At 40.2% G+C, this 14473-nt stretch overlaps 1 protein-coding gene across 2 annotated transcripts in view; it reads left to right on the top strand.

The window, feature by feature from the left end:
* Positions 1–14473, top strand: part of LOC132817162 (signal transducer and activator of transcription 4-like) — a 101288-nt gene that overhangs the window by 47602 nt on the left and 39213 nt on the right. For both annotated transcript variants that reach the window (XM_060827379.1, XM_060827382.1), the window contains 3 exons: positions 4131–4229; positions 7147–7239; positions 11617–11695. In XM_060827379.1, the coding sequence (XP_060683362.1) occupies positions 4131–4229; positions 7147–7239; positions 11617–11695 (271 nt within the window). The remainder of the gene's footprint in view (positions 1–4130; positions 4230–7146; positions 7240–11616; positions 11696–14473) is intronic.

Below are 14473 nucleotides of genomic sequence, written 5' to 3'. Positions count from 1 at the left end.
TTGATCTTCTATTCATTAAAATTCACTCAAATCGATGAAAAGTCACTTAAATCCAATAATTCATATTCTGGAGGGCAGTCATTCTTAAACCAAAATCTAATTTACTCACTATCTAGTATGTTTTACTCAATTTCTTTCAAACCAAATTGTTTAATTGTATCACAATATCAAAGAATGTACAGAATTTACAGAACAGAAAGAAGCCATTCAACCTTTGGTGATTGTAACGAGGTCAGCCAGCTGGACCTCATGGAATGAGTTCCCTGATTGGGCCTGTTAACCTGGTCAAATCAGGTCTGACTGATAAATAAAAAGAAAAATGTCAGAGATTCTGGCACTCTGAGAACTGACTTTGAACAGGTAGTACTAGAGTCAAGGATTCTTCATGCATAAATAAAGGATGACTTGGTGACGGAAAACTGTCCTCTGGAGTTATTTCACAAACCACCTCATTGCAACTTATTTTATTAATATACCGTTCTGCTCTGGTTTCCCTCATGAATACTTAGCAACCTCATGATTTCAGAGAACAGAATAGATGTGATCCATCCCTAACATTTGTTTTGATGAAGGTTATGGGCAGCTTTCTGCAAATAAGAGTTTGAATAAGAATTAAAATCTTTAGATATTAAGCTGAGGCATCACCTGCCCATTCTGGTACCTGTAAAAGCTCCTGCAATATTGTTTTGAAGAAGAGCAGAGGAATCTTCCCTGGTGGCCTGGCCAATATTTACCCCTCAATCAATGTCATAAAACAGATTAAATGATCCTTTATCTTATTATAGAATCATTGTTATCATAGTTATAGTGCTGAAAAAGCACTTGGACCATCCTGGCCATGCCAGCTATCTGCAAAAGCAACTCCACTATTTCCATTTCCCTTTAGCGCTGCAATCTTTCCTCTCCAGATAATTATCCAAACCTCTTTTTAAAGCCAGAGTTGAGTCTACCTTCACTGCACCATATGTTTTCATTCCAGATCCTAACCATTAGCTACATTTAAAAGAAAGCTTTTCTTTATGTCACCACTACTTCTTTGCAAATTGTTGTAAATCAGTGTCTTCTGGTTTTCAATCTATCCACCAGTAGGAATGTTTCTTCTTATCTACTCTGTTCAGACTCCTTGATTTTGAAAAACTCTATCATACCTCTGCTTCTCCAACCCTAACCCTAACCCAATTTAATTGATCTATGGATACAACTGATGCTCCATATCCTTGTAACCATATGTATGATTGTTTTCTTGTGCACCCTCTTCAATATCTTAATATCTTTCCTAAAGTATGGCACCTAGAACTGGACATAGTACTTTACTGAGGTTGAATCAGTGTTTCATGCTAGTTTATCATGGCTTCCTTGCTTTTGTGTTCCATGCTGCTATTGAAAAGGCTCAGGATACCAAGTGCTTTATTAACCATCCCCTCAATGTGCCCTGTAATTTGTGAACTTGTACTCACCCGGCCCCTCCATTCCTGCATCCCCCACAGACTTCTACCCTTTATTGTATGTTGCCTCTGTGTTCCTATTAAATTAGGTCACTTCACACTTCTCCTCTGCATGAAATTTCACCAACCAGTTATCCCTCAATGCCACATGCAAATCAATGCTGTGTTGATGTTTCACATCATTCTCTTCATAGCTCCACAATAATTCCAAGTCTTGTGTAATTTCATGAATTTTGAAATAGTGCCCTGTATACCCAAGTTGATTTCATTACTATAGATCAAAAAAGTATGGTTACTAACCCCAAACCTTCCATTTGAAAATCAACTGTTCATCACTACTCCGTTTCTGATCTTTCAGCTAGTTTCATATATATTCTGTTCCCAGCCTTTTTATTTCACGAGCTCTAACTCTGTTCACAAGTCTGAAAACTTCACTTTATCAATTCTTATTTTAAATTCACTCATGGGACATAAGTTTTGATGGCTGGTGATCTGTGGTGTCTACCAGCTCTGTGGTAAGCTGGTAATATAGATACAGAACTGGCTTGGACATAGCAGAGAGAAAGTAGCAGTGGAAGAGTATCTTTCTGACTGGAAATCTGTCCTGTGGTGGTGTTCAGGGATTAATGCTGGGACTCTGTTGTGCAGTGCTGGAAAAGCACAGCTGGTCAGGCAGCTTCCTTGGGTGGCACATTTGGAATATTGAGTACAGTTCTGGTTGTCATATGACCAGAAGGTTTTGGACAGGGTACAGAAAAGGTTTTCCAAGATGTTGCCTGGTTTGGAAGGGATTAATTATGATGAGAGCTTGGGCAAACTGTTTGTTTTCATTTGAACATAGGAGACTGAGGGGCTACCTAATAGAGATTTATAACATTATGAGAGGCATGGATAGAATGAATGGTTGGTTGGAATCTTTTCCCCAAGGTAGAAATGTCAACTGATAGGGTGCTTAGGTTTAGATAAAAGGGGGGAAATTTAAAGGATATGTGAGAGGCAAATTCTTTGCATGCTGGGCAGTAAGTGCCTGGAATGCACTGCCAGAGGAGGTGGTAGAAGCAGATATAATGACAACATTTAAAACATACATGAATAGCAGGGGATAGAGGGATACAGATGGCAAAGAGGCAAAAGTTTTTTAGTCATGTGTCAGTACAGACTTGATGGGCTGAGGAACCTGTTGCTGTGCTGTACTGTTCTTTGTTCTTAGTTGCCCTTGAGAAGATGGTAGTGAGCCATCTTTTGAATCACTGTTGTCTATGCGCTATACCTCTAGAAAGTTAGCTGAACCTGATTTGCTCTTAACAACTCCACACAGACTTTCTATAACTAATTCACACTTGCTCAGTGACCCAAATCATTTTGTTCTGAATTATTGTTTCTAAAGGCTTCCTCACTGCTGAGGTTAAACTGACAGACCCAGGGGCGGCATGGTGGCACAGTGGTTAGCACTGCTGCCTCACAGCGCCAGGGACCTGGGTTCAATTACCCACCTCAGGCGACTGTCTGTGTGGAGTTTGCACGTTCTCCCCGTGTCTGCGTGGGTTTCCTCCGGGTGCTCCGGTTTCCTCCCACAGTCCAAAGATGTGCGGGTCAGGTGAATTGGTCATGCTAAATTGCCCGTAGTGTTAGGTAAGGGGTATATGTAGGGGTATGGGTGGGTTGTGCTTCGGCGGGTCGGTGTGGACTTGTTGGGCCGAAGGGCCTGTTTCCACACTGTAAGTAATCTAAGTAATTGTATCTCTTTACACCCTTGTTCAAAATCAGCATAACCTTTTTAACTCCCTGTTCATCTTCCACCATGCCTGGATCTAAAGAAGATTTGAAAATTGTCTTCTGGCTGTTTCTGGAACATTCATAAATTGACTGTCAGTTTCCTATTTTACAACAGTTACTGCAATTCAGAAGTACTTAATTAATTATAAAATTCTTAAAAATGCCTTAGGGTCACAGAAGGTACAATAAACATGTATTCTTTTCATTTATCTAAGTTTGTACATTTAACTAGGAATGGATAGAGGTTTAAGCAGATTCAAGAGCCATAATGAATATGTGAAAGTACACATTAGTCTGTGAATGAAAAATGTCTTCAACCTTCAGCTAGTACCAAGTTAAAGCCACAAAATGTTTAACATATTTCTGATAGACTGTAGGATTTGCATTGTGAGTTACTAATATTGACATTGCAAGAGTCTTTTTTTGTTTAGTGGCACTATTGAAATTTACCATAGAATTCCTCTTTCATCCTCAGAACCTTACATGCAATGTTTACATCCATAACCTATGAATATGGACACTGCACTCACTTTGTCCACTGGCTCCTTATCAAGGTTGCTGCACATTTTCTCTTGCAGAAGGGTTCTCCTTGACTCCAATCATGGCCATTTTTCACTTTAAACAGCCATGTTCCTAAGCAACTGTTAATTTTTCACAAATTGAATTGCCTGTGGATATGTTTTTAAAGCTGATACAATGACATTGGATATGTAGTCCAGACTGAGCTTTTTCCCTGTCCTACGTTGAATAAATTGCAAAACTGCGAATAATATGAAAAAAGAATAATAATCTTTCGATTGCACCATCATAGTTCCAATAGTGTACAAATGCAAGGCATAAAAGTAATTCTGCCTGGGTTGTTAGCACTGAGTCTAATATTTTGTCATTACATGATGATTTATGCTGCAGGTGCAGTATTTGGACAACCCTTTGCATATGGCATCTGTTATTGCAAATTGCCTGAAGGAGGAGCGGAGGATTCTAACAACAGTGAACACACCTGAACAGGTAGGCAATATTGTTTCTGATCTTAGATATCCATGTTATAGTTTATTTATTTGTGTCTAATTCTGAATAAACACTGATCAGTCACTTCGCAAATGCGCAAACTAATAGCAAAAATAACACACTAATGAGTGGAAATTGTTTTGGTCAGTAATGCACAATGTGTAATAACAAAATGACAACTTGTTTCATACTCTGCAAAAATGTATTTTCTGTTTAAGTTATTAAGCATAGATTAAATGTAACCAAATACATTGAATTGTAGCTTTTTTTTAGGCTGCATGTACTATCAGAGATAAAAACATTATTGACTGTGAAATCCTTTCTCTCCCTGATTTAATGAGGTAAGAAAAACGTAACTTGCTAAACCTGTACAGCAGGTAACTGAAAAAGTAGCCACTGATAAGAATCGGGCTGTTTTGCTCAGTGCTTATTTTGCTAAATTGCTAGAAGCTGAAAACGTGTTGCTGGTTAAAGCACAGCAGGTCAGGCAGCATCCAAGGAACAGGAAATTCGACGTTTCAGGCCAGAGCCCTTCTTCAGGAAAGAGGAGAGTGTGCCAGGCAGGCTAAGATAAAAGGTAGGGAGGAGGGACTTGGGGAGGGGCGATGGAGATGTGATAGGTGGAAGGAGGTCAAGGTGAGGGTGATAGGCCGGGGTGGGGTGGGGGCGGAGAGGTCAGGAAGAAGATTGCAGGTTACTTCCACCTATCACATCTCCATCGCCCCTCCCCCAAGTCCCTCCTCCCTACCTTTTATCTTAGCCTGCCTGGCACACTCTCCTCATTCCTGATGAAGGGCTCTGGCCCGAAACGTCGAATTTCCTGTCCCTTGAAGGCTGCCTGACCTGCTGTGCTTTAACCAGCAACACATTTTCAGCTCTGATCTCCAGCACCTGCAGACCTCACGTTTTACTCGTAAATTGCTAGAAGCCCAAATAGTTTCCATTGGTATTATTTTTAATATATAATAAAGCAAAATGGAACGACCAATTACTAAAGGCAGGGAAATTCTAACTCGATCAGCAAACGTCATATCAATCTTGATGATTCTCTGTAGGATTGAAAATTTAAAAATAAAATGCAGACACTTTCTGAAATAATCATTTTCATGTTATTCAGTTTTGTAATAATTATTCGCAAAATGTCACTACAAATGTAGCCATAATGTTTATATGGTTGATCCAGTTTAGTTTTTCTTGTAAATGGTAATCTTCAGAATATTGATTGGCCCATCGGCTCATCACTGACACACGGTGGCAGCAGCGTGTACTATCGACAAAATGCATTCCAGTAACTCTTATTGCACCTTTCAACCCCATAATCTCCTCCATCTAGAAGGCAAAGACAGCAGATGCATGGGAACGCAATCACCTGTAAATTTCCCTCCAAGTCACGTACCATGCTGATGTAGAACTATAATTACCGTTTCTTCACTGTTGCTGGTCAGAATCCAGGAACTCCTTTCCCAAAAGCACATTGGGTGTTCCAAGGCCTGCAGTGGCTCAAAAAGACAGCACACCACCACTTTCTGCAGGGCAATTAGATTAGATTACTTACAGTATGGAAACAGGCCCTTCGGCCCTACAAGTCGACACCGATCCGCCACCCACCCATACCCCTACATTTACCCCTTACCTGAAACTACGGGCAATTTAGCATGGGCTGTGGGAGGAAACAAGAGAACCCGGAGGAAACCCACACAGACACAGGGAAAACATGCAAACTCCACACAGTCAGTTGCCTGAGGCAGGAATTGAACCCGGGTCTCTGGCACTGTGAGGCAGCAATGCTAACCACTGTACTACGGTACCGCCCTTGGGGATGGGCAATAACTGTGGGTGAACTAGTGATGCCCATCCCATGAAGTAATAATAAAAAATGTATTTAAACAGCAATGATACAGGAAGACCTAATTGGCAATGCAGTCAATACCATTGCTTGCAGATCTAAAGTCAACGTATTACAAAGCATTTAAAATGAGCAAGACTTTACATCAAAATTCAGACCATTGAATGCTGTCATATATACACCCATCAATTATGTACAAACATGTGCACAGGTATTTCTGCGCTTTAGCATTAGGATCAACTATATTGTGCATTAGCTATTATATTGATTATAAAATACATCCGATTTCAGTACTACATGTTATTTCTATGATCGACTATTGCACATTTCAACCTCACCATATTTCAACCCCAGGATCAATTCTTGTATAGTCAGCTACAGAGCGAGCAGCAGGATCATGGCAGTTACGGTTGAAAGATCCACTGTTGGACCTATTTACGATAACATTAGGTGGATCATTTATCAATTTCATGTAGTGTGCCTCAGCTATGAAATTGGATACAGCTCTCAAGATCACTTGCCTCAAGTGTGGAGCTATTCTCCAAGTATATGTGGACTTCAGAAAGAGAAGCCCCAAGATAAGTCAGTTGTTTACAATCCTTCTTAAAGGCAACATTAATCCTCTGCTGTATTTGGGATTTTGTTCAATGTAACCTCTTGTCAATGTACACTTCCCTGGCACAACAGTGAGATCATTTTCATCCTCCAACTTGGCTTTAATACATTTACTTTCCTCATTAATATATGTTGTAAATACCTGTAGACCTATCACTGATTCCTGTGGCACTCCACTAGTTGTCGTCCTCAAAATGTCCCCCTTATCCAAACTCTGTGTCTTCAACTGTTTAGAATCCTGTCACAATACAACTGTATATTCATGCTAAAATATCACTTCTTATTTTACTAGGCAGCCTAATGTACAATATCTCATCAAACACCTTCTTCAAATTCATTTTCATTTGGTGGTAAACACCATTATACCATCAATGAATTGCGCCAAGATAATCATATCCTGTTTCAATCTTTGGTGTATTTTCTCTCCTAAATTTTAATCTTGTTTATGTATACAAGGGTCTTGAGGAAAAATTACTACAGAACTCCATGATTTCAGAAAGGCAAAGAGGTCTGGAACACAGAATGACTGCCATAAAGGCAAATACACAGGTATGTTTATTGGGAATCTGTATAGGCATCTACTTAGCCTGTTTTATCCAAAAGATGAACGTATCCAATTGGTGAACCAAACGGAAAATACGTAAGAGTCAGAAGCTACTAAAACACCACCTCATTTACCAGCAGTTCATGTTGGAAAACTATGAATACTATGAATACAGTAACATTAGGCTTCTGAGATGTGTCTCCAGCAGGTGAGATTTCACATGGTTAGTGCAGGCTTAAAAGGTTACCCACATTCATCCATGTGCGATAAATTGGAAGGAAGGCAAATGTAAGACCTTATTAAATGCTAAACATGTTTATTAGGGAGTAGCTGAATTATAATACATGAAAAACATTTGCATATTCTGTCCTTAATCTATCCTGAAATAACAAACCTCAATGGGATGACCATGGAGGACGACAATTGTCCCAAGAGACACATATGGACTACAATAATGGGCAGGATTGTGTTCAGCTGTCTTATCACCTTAGATCCAAGTGCACCATATTCAATAAATTCTTGACTATAGAGTCCAAGGGTGTCTGGTGCATATACAAGTGTAACCAGTGAGGTAGACAACAGTTTTAGAGAGTAAGGGTAGAGATAATTGGAGTAAAAAAGGGTGAAGATTTGGCTGCTAATTGATACTTAATTTGACAAACACTCACAAGTGGAATCTGCAAGGCCAGTGGTGGGGTTTACAGTGCACCCAACACTTGTACCTGAGACTAACCTTAATGGATTCATATTATCTTAGATCTTCTTGACATTTTGACCTCAAAAGCTTTAGTAGCAACAGTGGGAGAGAGATCTATGAAGAGGCAAGACTTGCATTTATATCATCATAGAGATGTACAGCATGGAAACAGACCCTTCGGTCAAACTCATCCATGCTGACCAGATATCCCAACCTTGTCTAGTCCCATTTGCCAGCACTTGGCCCACATCCCTCGAAAACCTTCCTATTCATATACCCATCCAGATGCCTTTTAAATGTTGCAATCGTACCAGCCTCCACCACTTCCTCTGGCAGGTCATTCCAAATACGCTCCACCCTCTGCGTGAAAAGTTGCCCCTTAGGTCCCTTTTATATTTTTCCCCTCTCTCTCTAAACCTATACCCTCTAGTTCTGGATGCCCCCACCCCAGGGAAAATACTTTGTCTATTTATCCTATCTATGCCTCTCGTGATTTTATAAACTTCTGTGAGGTCACCCCTCAGCCTTTGATGGTCCTCAGAAAACAGCCCCAGCCTATTCAACCTCTCCCTGTATCTCAAATCCTCCAACCCTGGCAACACCCTTGTAAATCTTTTCTGAACCTTTTCAAGTTTCACAACATCCTTCTGATAGGGAGGAGACCAGAACTGCATGCAGTATTCCAAAAGTGGTCTAACCAACTGTACAGCCGCAACATGACTTCCCAACTCCTATACTCAATGCTCTGACCAATAAAAGAAAGCATACCAAATGCTGCTTTCACTTTCTGATCTACTGCAACTCTACTTTCAAGGACCTATGAACCTGCACTCCAAGGTCTTTTTGTTCAGCAGCTCTCCCTAGGACCTTTTCATTAAGTGTATAAGTCCTGCTAAGATTTGCTTTGCCAAAATGCAGCTTTTTGCAATTATCTAAATTAAATTCCATCTACAACTTCTCAGCCCATTGGTCCATCTGATAGATCCTGTTGTAATTTGTTGTAATCTGAGGTAACCTTCTTCACTGTCCACTACACCTCCAATTTAGGTGTCACCTGCAAACTTACTAACTATACCTCCAATGTTTATATCCAAATCATTTACATAAATGACAAAAAGTAGTGGACCCAGCACAGATCCTTGTGGCACTCCACTGGTCACAGGCCTCCAGTCTGAAAACCAACTCTTCACCACCAACCTTTGTCTTCTACCTTTGAGCTAGTTCTGTATCAAAATGGCAACTTTCGCCCTGTATTCCATGAGATCTAACTTTGCTAACCAGGTTAGCAAGGGGAACCTTGTTGAACGCCTTACTGAAGTCCATATAGATCACATCTACCACTCTGCCCTCATCAACCCTCTTTGTTACTTTTTCAAAAAACTCAATCAAGTTCGTGTGACATGATTTCCCACGCACAAAGCCATGTTGACTATCCCTAAGCAGTCCTTGCTTTTCCAAATATGTATAAATCCTGTCCCTCAGGATTCCCTCCAACAACTTGCCCACCACCGACATCAGGTTCACCAGTCTAAAGTTCCCTGGCTTATCCTTACCACTTTTCTTAAATAATGATACCACGTTAGCCAACCTCCAATCTTCTGGCACCTCACCTGGGGTCTTTTAAGAATTCAAAGTGTCCCAACATGCTTTACAACCAAGAACAGATTTTTGAAGCATAATCACTGTTACAATGTAGGATCCAATAGATTTCTGGTGTATTTCTAAAGTTGATGTCAGACTAGAATAATGGTGTTCTCAACCTAGTCACATGAGTTTGTGTGTGTACATATATATGTGTGTATGTTGTGTTGTATATGCTAACATTCTTCTACTGCCATTAACTCCTCTCCACTTATGTACTGATTTATCCAGTACTATATTTTGAAACCTACTAACTGCATCCTCCAGCATGTGTAGCTTTATGAATTCTTGCACACATTGAACATGATGTAATCTAGTATAATGATGTGCCTCCAGATTGTAATCAAAGAAAAATACATCTAATTCCAGCTACACAATTTACCTTCAAAGAATTTATTTAGGAATATCCCATTTAGACGATGTCTATTAAAAAGCTGTGTGACAGTGAGATTGAAGTGGGACAAGTTCAAAGAGTGGGATGGCATTTGCCTGTAAGTCAAGAGGGAAATCTTCAGATTCCCTTACTCCCTTCAGACCTTGCACAGAACAAATGACTCATAGGAAAACATCAAGTGTCTTAATATTTGTGCCTATCTGTTTACTTAAATAATATGCTGACCTATGCAAATGGAAATATTGTTCTTGTGATATTGAAACTTGAAGATGCCCACACAGCATCAGACACAATAACAACCTGCAGCAAAGGTTGTCCTTCAAAGATATAAATTGCAATATGAATGGGAACCTTGCTCAATTATTTACAAATGTGGAATGCTGCAATGAATTATTAGATTCATGTGAAGTGTGGATAGGAAGATAATTCACTTCTGCCTTTTCAAAGGCAGCTGGTTTTGTGGCACCAAATGTTGGCCTTGCCAGTGATAGAGTCATAGAGGTGTATAGCATAGAAACAGATCCGTTGGTCCAACTCGTCCATGTCATTCATAAAAAAATAAAAGGGACAAGTTGACAAGCAACTATCTGCAATATGCATACTTTAGTTATTTAACTAAATGTAGCTACCCTCACCATTTAATTCTGATTCCAATTACATTTTCTCCATCAGCATCTATTTTCACATTAATTGTATCACTCAGCACCACGCATTCTTTATTACATCTCCTGCTGAAAACCTCATTTATGATTTTATTACCTCCAGACTTGACCATTGCAAAATATTCCAGTCAACATCCCATCCATTCATGCTATTTAATTGGAATATGCAAATCTAGGTAGGCTGGAGGAACAAAGGGATCTTGAAATAGAAATGCATCAGTTGCTAAATGTTGCACCACAGGTTAGCATGGACGTTAGATAAGAAAAACCAAACACCTGGCTCTATTTCTAAAGGGATAGAATTTAAAACAAGGGAGTTATGCTGAACCTTCAACAAACTTTGCCAAAGGTGGCACTTAGAGTAATTCTGATCACTGTGATAGAGGCACTGGAAAGTGTGCAGTGAAGACGTACAATGTTTATATGAAAAACTATGAAATACATTTCAGGAAATGATCGACAGGCTGGGTCACTTTTCTCATAAGAAAGGAAAGCTAAGAGGTGTCCGAATAGGGATATTTAAAACTAAAATAAATTAAAAATTTAGAGTGGATTCAGAGAGAATTGTTTGCTCTTGTGAAGGTGAGCACAACTTGAGGCTATCTATATACAATGGTTACCAAGTAATCCAATAGGAAATTCAAAAGAAACTACTTCACTCAAAGAGTGGTAAGAATGTGGAACTCTCAAATACAAAGTGCTTGAAGCAAATATTATAGATGTCTTTAAGGGGAAACTAGAGTACTGAAGAAATACCTGGTTATGTGAGAAGATTCGGGAGAAGGTTTAACTGATGATACACATGGCATGAACTCATTGGGCTGAATGGCCTGTTTCCATGCTATGTATATTAATATAAGCTATAAATCCTCAACCTTAAACTCTGCTGCTATTCTTTAAGGAAAGAAATAAAATTAATTACAAAAAAAAATGGAGCTGTTAAAATCTTTATAACCAAAGTTTCTTTCCTTTCTTTTTAATAAAACAGTTGGTAGAACAAGATGTCAAATATCTTGAAGATCTGCAGGATGAATTTGATTTTAGATACAAGACACTACAAACACAAGGTAATTTTAGTGAAGAGTTGTTTTTACTCTGGCAGCCAAGAAGTATTGCTTGTGATGTCTTAATATAATTGGATTGGGGTTAATGCTGATGCTTGTTACCTTTAAGTGAGTATGGGTTAGTGAGTACTTTTCTCTGCTTTGGCAACAGTGTAAATATTGGATTTAGGTTTCACCTCTAGTAGCAATGGCAGAAAATCAAAATATACTCACGTAGAATGTCAATGGAAATGAAGTGCAGGTAACATTTAAATGAAAGTCAGTAATTAAGTGGATGTGGCAGAATATGGGGATTAACAGTGTGATAGCCTTTTATAATGCATCTTAATTAATGAGCATATTTTGTCAAGAATGAATACGGACAAAGAAGAAACAGATTAATTAAAGGAAATTGAGGATCTGAGTGACAAGAACAGGACAGTAATATTATTAGATTATGAATTGAATTGATTTGAATTTATTGTCACGTGTATCGAGCGACAGTGGAAAGCTTTGCCTTGCGAACAATACAGGCAGATCACATAGCTAAGTAGCATAGATAAGTAAATAATAGGTAAACAGCGGCAAAAACAAGAACAGGTACAGACGAATGTAAAGAATTTGTGAGTCCATTCAGTATGCTAACAACAGTAAGGTAGAAACTGTTGCAAAACCGGCTGGTACATGTGTTCAGGCTTCTGTACCTTCTCCCCAGTGGTAGAGGTTGTAGAAAAACATTGCCAAGGTGGGGTGGACCTTTAAGAATGCTGGTAGCCTTTCCTTGACAGTGGGCCAAGTAGATGGATTCGATAGATTGGAAGTTGGCCGGGCCGAGTTCGCCGCTCTGTAACCTGAATGGTACAGTTGCCATACCAGGTAGTGATACATCCAGAGAGAATACTCTTGATGGCGCACCTATAAAAGTTGGCAAGGGTAATTGCCATCCTGTCAAATTTCCTCAGCTGCCTGAGGAAGAAGTAACCAGTGCATCCACATGAGTCCAAGAAAGCTTGTTGTGGATGACACTCCCAGGAACTTGACACTCCGCTCGTTCCACCTCTGTGCTGTTAATGTGTGTTGGGGGGTGGGGGGTATAAGTAACATTCCACTGAACGTCAATACCATGGTGCTCTGGAATCAGCTGATTATAATTTAGAGGCACAAGCTAACCCTCCTGTGACACGAAATTTAAATATGTGTAGAATAAAATTAATAATCTGGTTCGTAAAAACCCACATCGTTCACTCATGTCCTTCAGCTGAGAAAATCTATTCCAACACAATCTAGTCCATTTGACTCAAGTTCCAATGGTTAGATTGACTAATATGTGTTTTCTGGAATAGCTGACAAACGCCGACTTGTATGAAATTTACAGAAAGGTCAAATAAATAAAACATGGGCCTGTATATAGTTAGGCAGTGGAAATAACAAGAGTAGATCCAGCCGCTAATCCTGGGGACTTATGCCGAAATTGGGATAGCTGTCCCATAGAGTTGAGCAAGAACCTTACAGGCAAAATCCCAGATTCCTCCATCACTAGACCCAGTGGAGGAAGTAGCAGAGTGATATGCAGTCAGGATAGAGTGACTTGGGAATCTTCAATATTGACTCATGCCAATATGAAATTTCATGATATTAACTCATGCATATGCAAAGAAAGTTCCTCCTGATCACCACCTCCTACCCTCCTTGGGCAAATGAATCAGTAATCCTCCATGTTAAATACCACTTCTGGGTGGGACCCTTTGGAGATGATAGGTACCTCAAAGAATGACTACAGAACCAATGAAAACGCCCTCCTGCTACTTCTACAAAAGGCTGGTTCCACTTTATATGATTTAGGCATTTAATAGGCTCATGGCTTTTCCCCAAAATTAAGAGTGGTGGAAGTCCCATCTGCTCAGAGCTGCTGGCCTGTCAGACATTGGCAGCTCTGTTGTGTTTAGCACCACTGAGGGCAAGGTGTTTGCAGCTTCCAGTATTGCATCTGCTTGACAGGAGAAAGTGACGACTGCAAATGCTGGAGATCAGAGTTGAGAGTGTGTTGCTGGGAAAGCACGGCAGGTCAGGCAGCATCTGAGGAGCAGGAGAATCGACGTTTCGGGCATAAGCCCTTCATCAGGAATACTGGCAATGGAAATAACATGAGTAGACCCAGCCAAATTCTTCTGCTGTTCGGATGCTGCCTGACTTGCTGTGCTTTCCCAGCAACACACTCGTGACACTGCATCTGTTTGATGTCTTGGATCAAAGAATGGCTCCCTTCCCAGCTGAGTGAGAGTGAGAATGGGGTCTCAGTGGAGGGAGGGACTCCCATTGCTGATATCAGATCTTTTTGACCAATCACTGCGTTTGAATGAGAGATCCAACCTTTCTACCCCCATGCCGAGGAGCCAACATTTTTGCTTGAGTGCTGCCCATACAGCAATCTGCCCGGCTCTGGGTTAATACCACTGGTGGTCCCTTGTACAGTCAGTAATTGCCTGCTTAGGAGCCTGAATTGGCAGAAGGACACCCAGACCATCTACAGTCTACCCTGCCACAAACAAATTGGGTGGAGATATTAGATGGCAGGGTCCTCACCCATTATCTTTCCACTTGATTAAATGCTCCACCAACATGCTCATCATGGGGAGGGCACATGATTTTGTTCAGGCTGTAATCTGCTTGGGGTGTTCATTGTCCATTGCCAAGAATAGCTTAATAGACGTACATATGTCTACAGTAGGTAGTGAGACAATCAACAAGAGGGAGAAGCGTAGCTGAACGTGTCCTCACCAATTTTCCTATTGCAGCTGCATC

Source organism: Hemiscyllium ocellatum, chromosome 7 (genome assembly GCF_020745735.1).
Source record: "Hemiscyllium ocellatum isolate sHemOce1 chromosome 7, sHemOce1.pat.X.cur, whole genome shotgun sequence".
Taxonomy (NCBI): Eukaryota; Metazoa; Chordata; class Chondrichthyes; order Orectolobiformes; family Hemiscylliidae; genus Hemiscyllium; species Hemiscyllium ocellatum.
The sequence above is the reverse complement of the archived record's forward strand: the minus strand, read 5'-3'. Positions and strand labels throughout refer to the sequence as shown.